Source organism: Ambystoma mexicanum, chromosome 7p (genome assembly GCF_040938575.1).
Source record: "Ambystoma mexicanum isolate Mex_15411 chromosome 7p, UKY_AmexF1_1, whole genome shotgun sequence".
NCBI lineage: Eukaryota > Metazoa > Chordata > Amphibia > Caudata > Ambystomatidae > Ambystoma > Ambystoma mexicanum.
Window position 1 is genome coordinate 599,345,038 of NC_090939.1, and position 19,462 is coordinate 599,364,499.

The following is a 19,462-nucleotide window of genomic DNA, read 5'->3' on the forward strand; positions in this document are numbered from 1 at the left end:
GGAATACCATCCCTTGGTCCTCTCCGCTACAGGCACCAGTTCTATGGCGCCTTTCACCAGCAGGGCTTGAATTTCCTGCGCAAGGAGCGGATCCGGACACTTCAAAGAGAGGTTCCCCGGTGGATTGTCGCGAGGCCTGTGCCGAAAGGGAAGACAGTAGCCGTGGGTTATGATCTCCAGAACCCACACATCTGAAGTAATGGCACGCCACTCTACAAGATGCTGCGCCAGCCTTCCCCCAACCGGCGAACCATGGGACATGGCCTCATGACTGAGTAGGAGCGGCTGCGGCGTTACCTGAGGGCAAAGAGTCAACTGCCCGAGCGGCCTTGGCACCACGGGTACCTTGTCGTCCACCTCTGGTACCCCTGCGTTGGCCCCTTTGACTGCCAGCTCCTCTTGCTTTACCAAAGGACGAGTAATAGCGAAAGGAGCCACCCCTCCACTGCTGTCCCCTAGGACGAAAAGGCGGAGGTTGGCGAACTGCAGCGCCCAACGACTTCGCTGCAGCTTTTGAGGTCTGCAACCTCTCAAGGCTCTCGTCAGCCTTGCTGCCAAAAAGATGTTCACCATCAAAGGGCATGTTGAGGAGCCGGGACTGCACATCAGGAGCAAACCCCGACTTCCGCAACCACGCAAACCTGCGTATCACGGTGCTCGCCGCCATGGACCTACTGACGCATTCAGCTAAGTCCAAACCCGACTGAACGGACTCACACATGGCATCCTTACCATCCTGGACCATAGCAAGGAAACCATCCCGTTCGACCCCTTCGGGAATATGTTCAGCCGCTAACGCAACACAGTTCCACAGAGTGTGCGTGAAACGCGACAAGGCACAAATGGAGTTGGCCGCCTGAAGCGCCATACCACCAGAAGAAAACACCTTCTTCGCCCAGCCATCAAAACGTTTGTCGTCCCTATCAGGAGGGATGGTAGGGTACGACGCCTGCTTTGCCGGGGCCGTGGCCGCCTGCACCACCAAACTTTCCGGAGTGGGGTGCCTGGTCAAGTAGCAGGGGTCGCCACTGGCTGGACGGTATTTTCGCGACAAGGATCTGCCCACTGCCGGGAGACTCTCCGGAGCAGTCCAAGCCGCCGCCACCCTACGCTGTAAAGCCATATGGAACGGCAGTACCGGGTCAGTTGGGGGACCAACATCAAGGATGTCCGTCAGATCATCCTCCACAAACTCCCCTGGGGGAGCAGACCATCCCAGATACTCAGACACCCTAGCCATAAGGCGCCGGTATGAGGAATCGGCATGGGAGCCAGGCTCAGGCCGACCAAATTCCACCTCCGGAGAGGTGTCCAGTCCACTGGCATCATGCAGCGACTGCCTCAAATCGTCAAATTGACTATGGCCCGAGACAATGTCATCTGGCACCTGACTAGGAACCAGGCCATCCGAATCCTCATCCGCCTCTGAAATATAATCCAAGTGGTGGAAAGGCACCCGAGAGTGCCTGCTCTTAACCAGAGCCTTCCTAGGGGGAACACCCGAGACACGGGGCACCTCCGACACGAAAGGCGTCGATGGCGTCGAGCGAATCGGCGCCGACGCCGAGAAAACCGGCAACGGCGCCGAGAGGATCGGCGTCGAGGAAATCGGCGTCGACGTCAGATGCAGCGCCTCCAGTATCGGCGGCGTCGACACAGCCCTCGAAGCCGGAGCCCCGAGCGTGTCCCTCGACGACCTGACCGTCGACGGCTTCGACGACTTCCTCGGAGCCGGAGCCTCGAGAAAGCCTGTCGACGCCCTCGACGCCTCAGACGTCGATGTCTTCCTCGAAGACATCACAGGTGCACACGGTCTCGATCGCGTCGAGGACCGGGACCTGGAACGGGTACGGCGAGAACGAGCCTCCTTGTCCGAACGGGACCTCTCCCGTGACTCGCGCCGACCACTCTTGCGAGCGGCGGCTCTCGACCTCACACGGCCGACCCCACTCGGGGGCGCGGACGGTTGAGTACCCTGCGACTCAAGAATCGCCAACATCTTCTTCCCGAAGGAAGCCCATTCCTCCGGCGTCGCACGGCTGGTGGGGTAACCGACGTGCCGGGCAGAGTCCTCTGAAGAGGACCTGGAAGGCGACCGGTGTCGGCGCTTCCGAGAATGCCTCGAAGAGGCTGAGGAGTGGCGAGACCGACTCCTAGAAGAAGACCGACGAGACTTCCGACGATGACGCGGAGAGTCACCCCTCGAATCATCCGTCGAAAGCCCCGCCGACTTCGACTTCCGGGGCTTGGACACCCGACCTACCGACAATTTCTTCTTACGTTCGCGTAAGGCCTTGGACGTGAGCGACAGGCAGTCGACACAGTCATCCGTGTCGTGGGCCTCCCCGAGGCACCAGAGGCAGGCATCGTGCGAGTCAGTCACCGACATCTTGGACCCACACTCCCCGCACTTCTTGAAGCCCGGACGCGGGGTTGAAGACGAAGTGGAAGACATCGTCGAAGGAATATTCACAAACGAACAGGTTCGAAGAACCAGAAAGAACAGAACTCCAATGAGTCGAGGCTAGAACCGAGAAACACGAAGCAACACGTTCGCGGAAAAAACGGAACTGAGGCTACTGGCGTCGTGCGTCCTACTTATCACATCGGATGACGTCGGACGTCGGAGGAGGTCCTCGACGGCGGCGCATCGACGTCATCGACGCAGGACGCAGACGCCGAAAAAGTTTCCGAAGCAGCACAGCTGTGGTGATTACATGTCATAGATATGGAATACGTCGGAGGACCCAATCCCCTCGAATTATGTTTATCAACGTGTGTTTGTGAAACACCCCATCAAGGGATTTTACGCACGCCTAATGACTGTTTTTCTTTATCGCCTTCCGCCAAATGCGGATGCGGAAGCTCATAGGGATTTTTGGACATATATGGTTGGTAGGCCATGAGGTGCCTTCTTCTGGCGCACAGCCTTCTTTTGACATATCTGTCGAAGTGCAGCTCGGGTGTGTGCGCTGTTTATGTGTACGTCTCTGTCGCCAGGAGTTTTCCCCATAGCAGCACGCTGCAGGGACTGACGTGCGGGAGACAGAAGGTTCCCTACAAAAGGAAGTCGTTGCTGCCTTGGCCTTCCGCGTCCGACTTAAAAGGTGCCATCAGGGTTTCCGATTTGTCCATTATCGTTTGGTGTGTCGTTCTTTTAGGGTTTTGGACCTAAATAATTTGCAAGACGCACAATGCCCCTCTAAGTGGTCTCAGGAAAGGCAGTGGTTGCACACTCGATGGGTGTCCTTGCATGGATATTTTCTGTTACAACTTGGACAGAATTTAAAGGGAGTTCTCTCCATGGTGAAAGAGAATTCTAAAGGCAGCTAGACAAGGGCAGTATATATAGGTAGTGGAGGTATGCATTCTCTGATAAAGGTAATGTAATCAGACCCCCCCCCACTCTCCCGATTGCTAGGTCAAAGCCTGGTGTAGTGCAAAAAGCCTGGTGCCAGATCAGAGCCCGTCAGATTAGGCAGTCGATAGGCGGTTGGTCTTCAAGTTGTTTGTCGAGATGTGAGTCGAACGGCCAGTGTCGAAAGAAATTAAATTGAAGTTAATAACTCTGCAGTACAGACTCCACGGAACACATCTGACCACGATGGCAGAAAGAAATAATCTGAGGGACCTCGACGTGTGAGGGATCATGGGTAGAGTAGATGTCACACTGGGCACAATATTACAAAAACGCCCAGTGGATATCCCTTTTCGAAATTCAAAAACAACATGTGCAATACTCTGCGCCTACCACTAGATGTCGGTCTATGCAAAGCATGTGATTCTAAGAAGATCCACAAGCCTCAGAAATGTTTAATATTGAGTAGTGTGCGATAGGATCACCTGCTAGTTTCATTTTTTAATGTGTAAGGCATAGAATAAATATTTGTATTTGTATACATACCCGTCTAAATTGAATTATTGTGCATTATATTGTGTGGACTCATTGAGGGCCCCTGACCCCACTCACACTCACCTGAGAATAGCCTGGACTGCTCTCCAAGTTTACCTTGTTTGAGTTTTGGCTCACCTCTCAGAGTTCCCTGTTCACTAGAACTAGGGTGGCCTCCTAATATCTGTCCACTATGCCAGATTCTGTCAAATACCTGATCATTGGGATGTTGTTTTCCAGACGCTTGGTTGCAGGAGTGCAATGTCTGCGCACCCTAGATTGCAGTGCTGGTTCACCATGCGCCAGATTGTTCAGAGCAGAGAGTAGTTCAGGAATCCAACCGCTTTCCACCCCGAGAATTACAGAACTTGGAGGGAGGAGGGGGAAGGGTAGAGACTGCTTCCCACACACCACAATCTCCAATCAGAATGGTGCAGAGGCAGTGAAACACTGGGCCATGAGGTGGGTGGAACTGCAACTACAGGCAGCAGCAACACCCAAGGAAGCCAACCTTGGGCGCCAGGTGTTAAGTATAAGATATACTGAAGGAACTGCCATGGTTACAGGATGCCTCGGACATTGCGTTCAACCTTGCAGCACCTTGTTGGCACAGCAAAGCGTCATGATGTTGGTACGCCGTGCAGACTCTCCAGGAAGGGACTGACGCAATCGTGACATCTGCTGTGGCACCCATAGGCCCTGGAAACGAGGAAGTGCCCGGCGACAGCACCGCAGGTACAGGCGCCAGCCCACCTGAGGTAAGCGGGTGCGGCAGTGTTTGACAGAGTCTAGAAATCCATCTTAACACATGAACCATTGAAAAATAAATGTTTTGTTTATTTTACCTTTTATATGACATATATATATATATGACATACAGAGCAATCGTCCACTGAAAAGAAATGCTTTAATGAAAAATGTCTGAAGTCCACTCATCAATGCACTCCACAAAAGGGTTAATCTCTTTCAGCTACTGACTGAAATACACAGGTACCGCGACAAACCCATTTTCGGACCTAGTCACTGAAGTGCTGAGCAATCCAATTAATGTTTGGTATTTGGACTTTGGGTTAGCTGCTTGCCTCTGTAGGGTGTTTTTAGTGTTTTGGTTCTGCAAAGTCTTGTACAAGAAGCCCATGTTAACACACAGATTCAAGTGGAGGATTTTCAAAACAAGTCCCATATATTCTTTGTACACAAAACCCCCAACAGATACCATAAAACTTGACCAAAAAAAAGAAGATGTTCCTTGTTGCTGGCTGTTTGAATGCTTTGATACTACACTGAAAAACACATTTTGTCATGTATTACTTTATATAAAATGTGCAATATTTTACAGCAACAGAAAGGAACCACCCCACACGAAACTTGCAATCAAACAGCCCAAAGTCCATTATTCTTACTTTTGATTTACAAGTACTAACAGAGAACCCGTAAAACTAAATGAAAACCTCTTACACATGCAGCGTTGAAACTTGCCTTTCCCTGTGAGCCAGAGGACTGCCAGCACGGCTCACTACCATCGATCAGCCGTGAGGCTTGATTCACAGATGAGGACACGTTCAGATTCTTCACAATTCGAGACCAATCATCTAGCAGCATTCCACGCTGACCACTGTGACGTCGTTTCAGCTGTTTCCCAGAGCGCCCACAAAAAACAGGGGACTGGCCTATTGTTGAAAACAGTGGTTCTAAATGATTACTGCCAATACACCATTTAACTAACTGGTACAAGATTAAAACAGTAGCTGGCCAATTAAAGAAAAAACAATTGCAAACAAAGAGAATTATTTGGACATCAATAAGACTGGAGTTTTATTAATTATTCTGAGGATCACTCATGGGGTTGTGAGGAAGTAGATGGCTGGTAACACAGCTCTTACGTGTAAACCTAGTATGTACACATGCTGGCCATGCTTTCCACATTTTACATTTTAACAAGAAAGCAATATACTTAAATCCTACAGATGGAAGCATAAGGAGCTCAAGGGTGAGAAGATGCCCTCTCCATATTATTGAGGTTTGCAGGGAGAATCCCGGGGACGAAAAACATGTTCCCGACTTCTAGTACATTTTCATAAGAAATATTTGTGGCTGCAGCAAAACATTGAACAGTTCTCAAAATCACCCATTTGAATATGAGATATCAATGCATCTTTAATTAATGAATGAACACACCAACAAAACAAGTATAACCATTCAACAAGTAACTTACCTTTCGTAATGTACTTTCTGATAAATCCTTCAATAGATTTTTCATCTTCTGAAATGTACTCTTAGGTCCAGATTGGCTCAAAAATCTTTTTTTTTGTATTCATTTTTTAAAGTTTGTCCACTTCTTTCAATTGGATGCCCAGAATATCTGCAGACAATGTGTGTGATCCCAAAGGTATACTTGGGAGAGAGATCTTTTTCAAGCTCACTCCATAGCTTAAGTCATTTGCTTGGGGGGCACTGGCCAGTCCATGTGACTGATAGTACAGAGGAGACCATGCATCCCATGTATGTCTATGGTGCAGCACTATTACCTCCCATAAGGATTATAGCGCATGGAAACTGTCTCCCTATTTTTTTTCTATTGGGCATTTTTCTAAAGCTAGTGAATCCCAGACAGGCTGGTGGCCATGGTATCTTCTTTTTAAAATAATTTGGTGAACTCCTGTACACCCATTGTTTTTACTACATCGAATCATTTTGTGTACTGTTGTTCCCAAAATGGTTGGACACATTATTAAAGCCACTGTCTTTGTGTGTCACTGTTCTTTTGGTTACCTTTCTCCTAGACTGGACAGAAGATGTTGCCATATACAGACATCCTTTTTGTGGACTCCTTTCAGGGAAATGGGCCCTTTGTGGGCTTGAAACTGGTCTGGTTTTATGGAGGGGCAACAGACATCTGGAGCCATTCGTCAGTTGCCTAGGGGAGCCAACTGTCTGAAGATGCTGCGGCTGAAGGTCTTCAGGGGTCTGATGCTGATACCTTCATTGTCTAAAGGCAAAGCTCTACTCTTCAAGCAACACATGAGCCCTTCTACAGTGTGTCCCTAAACAGCTAAGAGTGGGGAGAGGTTTTCTCTTTTATTGTCATCTTGTGCAGCCCAGTGCTGCAAACTGTGCAGTGCATCTTCATTGTGGGCCTTAGACATTGCTGCTCTCTACCAAGAAGGGGAGCCCTGGTGGAGCCGGAGGTCCTGTGGTTCATTGTCGTTGTGCCTGCAAACCCTGTGAAGAGTCACTCCAACTGCTTGACTGTTCATTTGCTGGAGGGTGTCCTCCAATGTATTTGGAGTCATGGCAGAGTCCTGGGCTTTCTGTGCGGTTATATATCATTATAAATCCTATGCTAAATTGCTTAACACACCCACCTTTAGTCATCGTTGCAGTTGTATTGCTTAATCTGTATACATTTTCAAGTCTGGTATGTGTTCCAATTTGTTCTCTGGACTGTAAATGTGTATATTAATTGACTTACCTTCTAGTAGCGTAACCCAATGTATACGTGTTTCTAAGAAATGTTGTACTTTCCTGTGTCGGAATTTCATTGCCTGGTGTTAAGCAAGATTGAATGTAGTAACCCTGTGGGAGACTACAACAGCCCTGTCCTCTTGGCAATAGATACCAAACTATTGGTATAGGTCTGTACTACACAAGTTGGTAGAGTGACTGAGCAGCCAGACTTATCTCAAGAGGGGTAATTGTGAGCAGTAGAGGTGCAACATAGAGGTTCAAAAATGCAAGTTGTCAAATAACAATTATACTCAAGGTTTTCTAGTAAAATAATTATTTAACAGTCAGTTTTTAAATAAGCCTTCTTTAAATAAAACACGTCATTGGGTTAGAAGAGTCTGCACGGAGACAGGACAGCCAATGTCAATTGAAAATGTCTAAGGGAGTTGCGGCACTTCTTCAGATAGCACAAAAGTCTTGCACCAAGTTATATAGAGAGTTTGTAGAAAAGAATCACTGTTGGGCCACAAGCTGTAAGGCTTGTGAAAAGCAGCTACTCTAAGTCTCCAGTGAGACAGACAAGCTACAGACCAAAAAGTTAAGTACCCCTTTAGTCAAGACGGTACCTTATGTTGGAAGCTGGCTTCTGGTCAGGTTGCAGTCCTGCAGTTACTGGGCCTCAGTTGTGGGGACAAGAGAGGACGTCTGGAGGATTCCTGCACTGCAGTTTGAAGGTCGGCGGCAGCGGCAAAGGGCTCCTTCCATATCAGCAGCACTTTGCGGTTTCATATACCGGTCAACAGCACCACTGCGGTTCTTGGACACCTGGTGGGCTTCCCTTGCTTCTGGGGTCCAGCACTCTGTTGGGGTGGCTCAGGCTTGGGTCGTCCTGTTTTGATAGGGTCCTTATGATCTTCTGGGAGCTTGGGTCCGGCTTAAAGACAATGCACTCGTTTCAGGTATTTTAGCCCTGGCACTTGGTTCCACAGCAGCAGCAAGGAAGTACAGCCAGCAGGGAGAGGGGTTGCAGCAAAGTTTGTCTTGGGGTCAGTTGGTCCGACCAACCCAAGGGAAGAAGCCATCCGTTCCGGGCTTCTCTAGTTGATACTAACATTGGAGCTTCAGCACTGCAGCAGGGCGTCACCAGGAAAAATCAACAGTTCAGGAGGGTGCAACAAGCTTCTCTTCCATTTTCTTTCTTCGGTATCTTCGTCCAGTGGTCGACCCTGCCTTCTGTCTGAGAGACCTCAGCTTTTATGCAGGTTTCCCCCATTAATTCGGAGCCTAGCTGTCACACACACTTGGGTGGCTGTCCCTCAAGGACAGCCAGCCAGCCAATCACATTTGGGTGCATTCCTGTAACCAAGGAGATTAAGCACAGGGAGTGTCGGGAACCTCCCTCACTTCCTGCCCTGCCTATGACGCTGGAGCCAGAGGTGGGTTTCAGCACTGAAGCCCACCAAAGAAAATGAACAAAGGGACCAAATCTGGTTTGGCCCGCAGAGTAAAACCCAAGAAAGACCTCACAAGCAAGAAATGGTGAAAAAAAAATACCGGGGCCATTTTGACAAAATGGGCAACCATGGCTGCAATACTGCAGCTGGAGATTGAGCCTGCAGTAAAAACATACAATGGTAGGAACATTAAAACACTGCCACCAGCCATTAAATGTAGTAAAATGTTACATGAGTAGGTAGGAAAAGGGGCTACTAAGTAACCCCCCAGTACTAAGGTGGTTTGTACTGGACATACATAGGAAAAACGGGCAAGTAAAGTCAATTTCACTTCACTACTCTTGGGAACAGTAGTTCACCCAAGAGAAGGTATTTAAACCTTAAGAGAAATCCAAAGGACCTCTCTGTGACACTGCACTGAGGGTGCTGTGTGTCACAATACAAAAGGTGATGCCTATGGAGTTTGTCAGACTCCAAAACCCAAAGAGAAACAGAGTCCAAATCAAAAACACATGAGGGAGTGAGAAAAAGGTCTCACCCAAGGATAAAAATTAAAAGTCCTAAAGTCCAGCAAAAGAGATGGGGGGTCTCTAAGGTTGACGGGAATTAGCACAGAAATGAGAATTCTCTCCAACACCTGGTGCTATGACCGTTTTTGTACCACCCTCTATCTGGGGTACTACATCCACTAACACTAGTTGGAAGACTAACATACCCAAAATGAAAGGGAAGCCAAGCCTCTTTGAAGGTAACGCAGACAGAGCAATAAGGCTTAAATTGCAGGTAGAGTGTCATAGGCTGACAAAGAAGTACACTTTGTCCACACACACCTCTAGAAGAAGCATTGCACTAATATAGTGAAAATATGGACTTTAATAAATACAAGTCAAACACTGAAGCCCGCTGCGGTGAAAAGGGCAATGCGTTTTTACACTGATAAGCCGTTTACCTGCTGTGGCTCTGGTATGCAATCCTGGACAATTGGGATACCCGGAGCATATCTTTGACAGGCACTATGATTTGTGAAGTGTGTACCTTGGAAAGGAGTGTTACAACGTTACAGCACTTGCCATCTATTTATTCATCAATTTACTCTGAGAAGGAGTTGCCTTCCCCTTTAAGGCATTTGTTGAGAGAAGCCACGCCCCCAGGAGTCAGCAGGAAGTTCGATCTAGCGCACCCAGCCCTCGCGGCGTGAAGCCTGCTGCAGTGAAAAAGGCGGTGCCTTTTTACACTGATTAGCTGTTTACCTGCTGTGGCTCTGGTGGCTTGGGGGTTTGGCTCGACACCAACGGACTCGAGGCGGAGCTTGTCAGCCCGCTGCCCCTTCGATCGGCATGCTGCAGAGGTAGGCGTGTATGTTACAACCACCCCGGTTCAAGAAAGGAGTGTGAGATAAAAGATTTACCGGGTGTGAACGAACACATAATAAACAATACGAAAATACACAACCTTGATTTGCTATGCTACTTGCTGGGAGACTGAAGAGGTTTACTCTTTGATCCCAGTGATTGCTGGGCAGCAAGCAGGAATCGGTGGTCTTCTCTTTGATTTATTGGGACACTTATGTTCCTATTAAACTCCGTATAGGAGGAAACTTTTTAGATTACCTTTGCTTGTCACTGGGGAGGAGAGACGGACTAAGGCTGCTCCTCAAGCTATCGGGCGTTCCCAGGACCGCTGATAATTTATATGGATATTTTTGAATATTTGTATACTGTATTTTATCTGTTTAACCTATTAATGCATTCTATCCCAACCTTTAATTCAAATTAATACCCTAGGGGCTGCGAGGAATGCTCTCCCCTGGTGGTTACTAATTTAGTACTAGTCTTTTGATGGTGACATTTTATTTTGTATCCTCCTAAAATCCTGCATTTTGATTTTACCTTAGATTTCCATGTGTTCCTATTGAGGATTTTTGCATGATATTTTAACTTTAGTTCTTTTTTGCTGTGGTGTTTCCCATAGCACTTTATTCCACCTTCTTTTTCTTTTTTGTTTTTCTCTCAACTAAAGTTTGACCGTAGGGGCTGCGAGTTGTGCTCTCCCCTGGTGGTTATTATTTTAGGTGTGGGTCATTGATATTGTCAAATTTTCTTGTATCGTGTTATAACCCATATATTTCCACTTTCATTTTTCTAATAAGGATTCAAAGGCATAATAACATCAGCCCCCTTTTTTCCTGTTGAGCTCCTTGGAGCATTTCTGTACTTTATAGCACCTCCTTAGTTAAGTATGCCCGCGCTTATCGGTAGAGATCCAAGAGAATAAGATGCTGGAAACACAACTGGTGCCTACATTGGAATGTGAAGGGGGGGGGGAATTTAAGCCCCTATACAAGAAAATCTTGCCAGTGAGATACCGGTTGATTCAAGTTATGAAAGGGGGGCACATTTTATATCTATAGAGCCTATTAAGGGGAATGAGAGGCCCCCTGACAGTAATACTCTAGTCCCTTCGAAGCAAATAAAAGATATAGAAAAATTGGGCTCTACACCTATAGAGGCATACTCAGTTAATATGGACATGTCTGCCAGTAGATACGAACTTACTGATGCAGAATGTCTGCAGGAAAGTGTGCTTGGCACTAAAAGGGTGGTTCGCTTTCAGGTATCTACCCCACTTCAGGAGGCAGATTTAAAGAAAAAAACAAAAGCAAAACGTGGTCCTATATTGGACTCCTTTAGTGGTCGCATGATAGAAAATATTAACGACAAACATTTATCCGATAAGAATCTTACAACACATATCTCCCCAGCGGCGTTCATATTTGGGAAGCCTAAACAAGCTATGATGCAGTGTACTAACTTGTTGAATCTGACTACTTATTCTAGTTGGGGGGGATCGGTCTAAAGGGACCCCTACTCCATGCCCCAAAAACCTTAATCAGGATGGTGGTGAGGAAGACAAGGATGATTCCTTTATGCAAATGGCGGATGCCACAGGGGACCTCTTTAAGGAAATTCTTGACTTATGATACCATCAGGGCCTTCATTTTCCGATCATAAGGCAGTGAGGAGTCTGTCTGAGGGGGCTCCTGCCAGAGTTTTCTAAAAAAATATAGGCAATAATACCATTGGGGAACGCTTAGAGGGTAAGGATAATGACCTTATAATATCAGATCATGAAGCTGCTAAGCTTCTCACTATTATGAAAGATGGCAATACCCAAATAGGAGTGTGCCTTAATAATTGGACGAGAACAGTGGATATATCAACTGAACATGACCAGGAGATATTAGAAATTCGTCCAGCATATGGGGGTAGACAGGAAAATTACTCACCCAACAATGGAGGTAGAGGAGACTATTTATTTCCCCTTCTATCCAACATGCACATTAGTTTGAACTTGGCATTGAAATCCTTGAGGGAAGTCTCAGGAAACGTTGGGTGGATCCCTGGTGGGACAACAATCAGCCTTTATTGAATTAATAACACGAGTGGCTTTTCTAGAAGGTCTTGTGGAAGGTAAATCGAAGAAGGATCACAGTATTAAAGAGAATAGTCGGTTTGAAAAACTTAGGGAGGAACAAACTATTAGGCTAGCCACTATGGATGCTAAAATTACCACATTGTTGGAATTTATGCTTTCAGGGTATCGCACAGCCCCTTCTCATAGAAAGGTAAGAAATCAAGAATCCCATGCTTGGGAGGGAAGACACTGCAGAATAATGAGCATCAGGATGGACAGAGGGCTCTTGATAGTCCGTCCGCTCTTTTAGATGCTATGGCGACAGTAGGGGGAGGGGTTGAAGAGGAGCCCCTCATTGAACCTTCTAATGAGGGGGAGTGTTTGAATAATAGCAGTGGAGACGCTAGTGTGGTTCTTCAGACTCTGCCGAAAAGGGGGGTAAAGTGTAAACTAAAAACCAAGCAATTGAAGAAAAGACCGACTGAATAGTAAGAGGAAACTCCAGTTTCCCCCAGTCCCCTATTACAGGGAGAAAGTCCTGCAAATACATCCAATTATGATATTAATGAGGTACCACAGTCACCTATGTGTTGGAGGAAAGAAAAAAAAATAAGCAGGCTAGGATGATGAAAAAAACTAAAAATATGCCTAGTACTAAAATTAGGGGTAGGAATTCGAATCTCAAACCGATCAGAAATATACCAGCACAAGAAGATCAACCTAGTGGTAGTGGTAGAGATAATGTTCCCAGTATGGGGGTGGGACAGGACCGGCGGGAAGCAACACCCACCGATAGGTGGAGATAAAAATATAATTCCCAATACCACAGATGGAAATCAACTTGGGGTAGGACAAGATCGCCCCCAAACCAAGCAAACAAAGATGACAGCCTTTGGTAAAATAGTTAGCACTAAACATGCTAGAATTTCTATAGGCTCGCAACAAATTAGTTTATTGCCGAGTCCACAATTATTGGCGCCTGATAAACCCTTGGATATCTCTTTGATTAGTGGGTTACCAACTATGCCTGATAATCAGAGAGGTTTAACCTCTAATAATGTACGCAAGAGCCCAATAAATAAACGGGCCCTGAATACTCAGGAGGCATAGGAAAAACCGTTAGTAAAACCTTCCCTATTCAATGTTAAAGATCAGCCAGTACACAAACAGTCGACCTTGATGATTAATACAGGGAAGATCATTCGGTGGATTAATAATAACAAGGCAGACTCATTGGTTAATTTGAACAGAATGACTTTACTAAATCGGTTTTTTAAAAAAATACCTTTACTTCGTTCTATAAAAGATGATATAGACGCTATAGCCCTTCCAAGAGATAATAATCACCGAATGGTAAGCAGTTTCCACTGAGAGATGGCGGCCGAAATGGTCCGTGCCCAAGAAAAAAATCTTGAGTCCTTGGGTTTTGGTCTGTTAACTCTAGCCAATGCTAAAGAGGCAGATACTTTTCTGGAATGTAAGGAACCGATTAATATTGAAACGGAACAAATTATACATTCGGGCTCTAATACACTTATAAATTCTGAACCTGTATTGACTTTGATTTCTAGTCTATTCAATAACGGTCAGGATTGGTCTTGGTTGAAACCAGCTCTTAAAACCCTTGAGACTTTTAGACAGGCATCAGGTTGTCCCTAACAATATTAATATTGACATTATATCATGGAATTCTTGTGGGGGCACACATTTGAATAAATTATTGAGTAAGTGTGCGATCTACACTCGCCCCCGCATTTATCTATTTCAAGAAACCATGATGCTTAGTGAAATCCATATGGAAGGCTTTTATACTTTTTCCTATTCAGCCTCAAGGGGTGCAGCTGGGAGGCCTAGTGGTGGTTGCAGTATTGCCATTGATCGTAACTTGGGGCTTTAAGGCAGAGTGATGTATAATAGTGAATGGCTCCTAGGGATTGCTTTATTTTCGGGAAATGGAGTAGATCCAATTCTTTTGTTGAATCTATACTGGAATCCTCTGAGAGTACCTTTCGGACAAGTGGAAGCGGCCCTCAGAGAGATTCTGGGAGATTGGTATGAGAAGGGTTTCGGCGACCGTATTGTGATGGGAGGAGATTTTAACTCCCTTTGTGCAGAAGGATTTATGTGGAATGAGAGAGGGGCTATCCCTAATAAGCTCCATCCTAATCTTAGGAGAGGAATACAATGGGATACGCTTTTGGAGTCCTGGGATCTGGGACTATTGGATTACTCCATTGACTGGAATTTATCTAAACATACCTGGAAAAGGGGAACCAATAGTTCTAGGATAGATTTTTTCTATGTCTCTAATGATTGAAAGCAAGCCTGTGGTAAATTGACACAGATGTAGATTTGGGTGATCACATTCACTTACTTTTTACTTTGACCTGGCGCTTCCTGACCTTCAAGTAAGACCAGAGTATATGGGCCTTAACGTTGCAAAACAAGGGAGAACGGTCAATTGGAATAAGAATACGGTTAGGAAATGTAACTCCCTCATTCTTGAGAATTTGACTATAGTCCCATATCGAAATTCAGGAGCGGGGGTTTTTCCAACCGGGGGAATTACTATAACGATATTATGATGTCTTGTGCCTATAAAATTAGCAAGGGGGGAAGGTCAGACTTACATAGACCTGAAAACATCAGCTGGGACTCCAGAATCCTTAAGTCTAAGCTAAATAAACGTAGGGACTTTAGGATTCTGAAGAAACATTCCCTTAAGTCTTATGAATTACAGGTAATGAAAAAAAAGATCATTTTGAAACATAAAAACTCGGTAAAGTCGTTGAAAATGGACCTATATCTTAGAGCCCACCAACAGATGGAAAGTTTATGTAAGGGTAGGGAAGGTACATTTTGGGCGACTGTCAACATCACCCTTACCCCCGCTAAAGATAGACTCGAGTGTCGGATTCAAGCAGATGCTTGGTGCACTTATTATGCTAAGAAATTTGCACTGCCCACTAAATTCGTAACGGGATTAGACATAGATCTGTGTTCTCCGGTTAAGGGAGAATGCTCTTGGGATCTTGGGAATATTACTTGGGCTATCAAACTTAAGTCGTCTAAAGCGCCTGGCCCGGATGGCATACCGCCTTTTGCAATAAAGGCAGCTCCGGAATTATGGGCAAACTTACTTAAACCAATATTTGACTACATCTTCGAGACCCATATTATTCCCGATTCCTGGGTTCAATGTATTATAGTCCCCATTTTTAAAAAGGGTGATGTTCTCAATCCCAGTAACTATAGACACATAGCGCTTTTGGATGCAGATAGCAAGGTATTTGGTATCTTGCTTTTAAGAGACCTTAACAAAGCGATGAGGGTGAACTCCTGTCTCACATAAGAGACTTGGTTCATCAGTCTAATATAGGGGAGGTCTTTTTGGCATCTTTAGACCTCTCTAATGCCTTTGATGAGGTTGTTAGAGCTAGATTGTGGTCTAAAATGCTGGCCATGAGGATCCCTCGTCAGATTGTTGAGCTCTTGGCCCTCCCACATTCGAATACTTATGTTAGGGTTCGATTGACCAAGGAAGGTACTCTTTCGGAGGCCATTGCTACTTATGTGGGGGTCAAGCAGGGTTGCTCACTCGCACCAACTCTCTTCAACCTATATGTGTGCGATGTGGAGGGCATGTGGCAGGGCCCTTCCATTGCACCGGCTAGGCTGGGGAATTTGGCTACAGAGTGGATGGCGTTTGCAGATGATTTTATTTTACTTGACCGTGCCCCCGTGGCCTTGAAGAAAGATGGACCTTTTTTACCAATATGCAATTGCCAATAATCTCTCTCCTAATGCATCCAAATCCCGGATGTTGGTATTATCAAAAAAAAGAACTATTCAAACCTATAGTTGGAGGATGGGTGATGACCCGGTGGAACCTGGGTATCACTGGTCAGGCTCTGGCGTGGCTGACCTCCTTCCTCTCCAATCGATCCTCCCAGGTCCAACTGGGTTCCTTCCTCTCTGACATCTTTTTCTCTACCTGTGGTGTCCCCCAGGGATCTAACCTCTCCCCCTGGCTGTTTAACCAGTACCTGGCACTTCTTGCTCACCGCATCGCCGCTCTCTGTCCCAACTTTCAGTTCTATGCGGATGATACCCAGCTCATTTTCAGGCTACTCTCTGCCTCCTCTCCCCCTTCCCTCATCTCCGACTGTCTATCTGCTATCCAGGAATGGTGTGCCGCCAACGACCTCTGCCTTAATGCCAGTAAGACTGAGATTCTACATATCGGCACGCCCACTCCCTCCTTCCCTGCAGCTCTCTGGCCGGCCTCCCTTGGCCCTCTTACTGCTCCTACCTGCAAGGCAAGAATCCTCGGGGTCATCTTCGACTCCACTCTCTTTCTCTCCTCACATATCTGAGGCCTCTAAGAAGTCACACTACCAGCTACACCTCCTCAGAGGTATACTTCCTTTCCTCTCCTTCCCCCAGAAGCTCACTGTCTCCAGAGCACTGGTTCTCTCGAAGCTGGACTACTGTAACAGACTATCTAAATCTTCCTGCCTCTACTCTCCGCCCTTTGCAACTCATCCAGAATAGGACTGCGAGACTTGTCCTTTGCCTCAAGCCCAGGGACCGTATCTCTCCAGGACTGAAATCACTAAACTGGCTCCCAGTGGCTGCGAGGATTAAGTTCAAAACCCTCTGCATTGTCCACAAGGCCATATGGGGCCTTGGGCCAAAATACCTTCAACTCTCTCTTCCTAAATATCTTCCTTCTCGAGCTCTTCGCTCATCCACCTCCAACTACCTCAGGGTCAGCCGCTTCTCCAAGCAACGAGCTGGGGGGTAGATCTCTCTCCGCAGCAGGGGCCTCCCTCTGGAACAGCCTACCTGCCTCCCTGAAACTTGAGGAGAACCACCTCCGGTTCCGGAAGCACCTCAAAACCTTCCTCTTTGCCTCAGCTTTCTCTCCCTCTCTCCCCTGCTAAAATCACTAAACCTGCACTGAATCTGCAACTGGGCCACTCACCGATCTCGGTCCTTGGCCCAACCACTCTTCCCTGTACTGCCTACCTGCACTACGGGACGGTCTCTGTATCCTACAGCCCCTTCTCCCGGCACTTACCTTGCACTTGCCACCAGCTGGCCCTATTTATCTTGTATTCTACTATTCTACTATTGTACTTGCGCGATCCGAAAGACACCTGGCCTAGTAGGATCGTTGTCTGTCTCCCCTTGTTCCCCCCCCCCGCCTCGTCGCGCCTTGAAACACTTGTGTATAGGCGCGTTACAAATGCCATATCATATCATAACAGGTACAGGCTAGTACATATTTGGGCTATATTTTCACAAATAGAACCAGCCTGAAAATGTGGAAACAGAGCCTGGATGAGAAGGCGGGTAAACCTAAAGTACAAACGAAATTCCTGAAAGTTAGGGTATGTACATTTTCATTGCTACCCCTAAAGCGATTTTATCTTGCTAAATGTGACACTGTCCTCTTGAATGGCCTAGATATTTGTACCCATGATATGAGTTTGAATCAACATTATTCAGGGGAAAATGTGGAAAGAACTTCTTGGTCTATCGATGTCAATTCCCAATGCAGTTATCTGTCACGAGTTATGCCTGATATCACTTAAAGCTAGATACCTCTCGAAACAACTATCTATGTTTAGGAAGATAAGTGATCTGCCTACTAACTCTCTGTACGAAACTAAGTGAGGTTGCAAAATCTGGTTCTGTTATATCTATCAGAAAGTTTTGTTCCAAAATGATTTCTCCATTAGGCTCACTGGGTTTATGTACAGATGATCTTATCTATCGTCCAGGACAGGTTAAGAGGTTTCTATTTAAGGCGGACTGGGTAGATACGGTGAACTGCATGGATGCTTACTCCACATATAAGGAGTACGCAACCTATGGTCATGCCAGGGAATGTGTGCCCCTTTACTTACAAAGGTTCCCTTGTGATTAGGCCAGATACATATACACATGTGTGTTAGGCTCAATCAGATACCTACTTTAGAGAGGTTAAGGCACTGGTTGCACTCGCATGTGGTGCCTAAATTGGAGCAATTGGACTTTCAATGTCGCTTTTGTGGAGAACCACGTTTGCCAAAAACACTTAAACATCTAGTACTATTTTGTACATATTTTGAGCCTAAACGTGCGAACTATCTTAAGGATAGATTTAACAAAGATTTGGAAATGTCTATGCATCTGTTTTGGAGCTGTTCTATGTGGGGCTTAAACATCTCTCTAATTTTAGCATTCAATATGTTACTGCAGGATATTATGGAGGAACTGGAAAATTTGAATTTGGTTATGTAGTACTTGACTGTTGGGATATATGAAATTCTGCTTTTAGTACTGATTAATTTTTCTTGGAGACTTAAGATTTATATATAGTAATGTCTATTTTGGGTTTATATGTTTTAATAATGTATTGTCTTTTTTCTTATATGTATCATGTTGTGTAAGGTTTTTTGTAAACTATAAATGCAACAATAAAAAAAAATACAAGTTAAACCCATGCAATTATCAGTTCAAGTGAGTACTTTGGTAATACAACACATTATTAAAAAGATACCAAGCATAATATAAAAACAGTAATGTCTATACAAGGACTCTTCTAACCCAAATGTCTATATGTGGGAGGGAAGCATAAAATAATTGGGTGGTGGGAAGAACCAGTGAGCCATAAATCCTAATAAGACCCCAATGTGCCTGCACAATAATATACAGAATACTTCAGACACAAGCTAGCCGTGGTATTTGTGGAAAGACCTGGATCTGATGGTCAGCACGTACAAACATGGTGGGGAACAGGATTAAAAAGGTCCACAGAATTTTACCAGAAGGAAAAATATTACGAAAATCTCTAGGGCCTACAACAATAATCCACAATCATTACGAACCATGCCATAACAATTAGGGCATAGTATTAAAATGAACGCATCTGTAGACCTGATAATACATCAAAGCCGTAGGCAGTATGAAAACATTTTAAATCAAAGCTGAATATTTTCAAGAATTATTGCAACATTGTAGAATTAGTAACCTTGTTCATACAGTTCAGGGAAAAATGTATGCAGCGTTACTAAGTTTAGTGACAGTTGTAAAAAAAAAAAAAAAAAGGAACTCAGGGGCATGTAAGTGCCACAGAGTCAATTCTGAAGTTTTGCAAAGCAGGTTCAACGTTCTAGAGGAATGAATGGGAAATGATAAAGGGCCATTAGCACAATTTGCAAGTCTGATCACCGCAGAGGTGCGGATTCCAGAGGAGATCCAAGGA

General features: G+C 45.7%; 1 protein-coding gene across 4 annotated transcripts in view; it reads right to left on the bottom strand.

The window, feature by feature from the left end:
- HERC2 (HECT and RLD domain containing E3 ubiquitin protein ligase 2) overlaps positions 1–19,462 on the bottom strand; it is a 2,956,340-nt gene that overhangs the window by 1,302,362 nt on the left and 1,634,516 nt on the right. For 3 of the 4 annotated variants that reach the window (XM_069636605.1, XM_069636607.1, XM_069636603.1), the window contains exon 53: positions 5,351–5,562. In XM_069636605.1, the coding sequence (XP_069492706.1) occupies positions 5,351–5,562 (212 nt within the window). The remainder of the gene's footprint in view (positions 1–5,350; positions 5,563–19,462) is intronic. The other variant, XM_069636606.1, reaches the window with a different exon arrangement.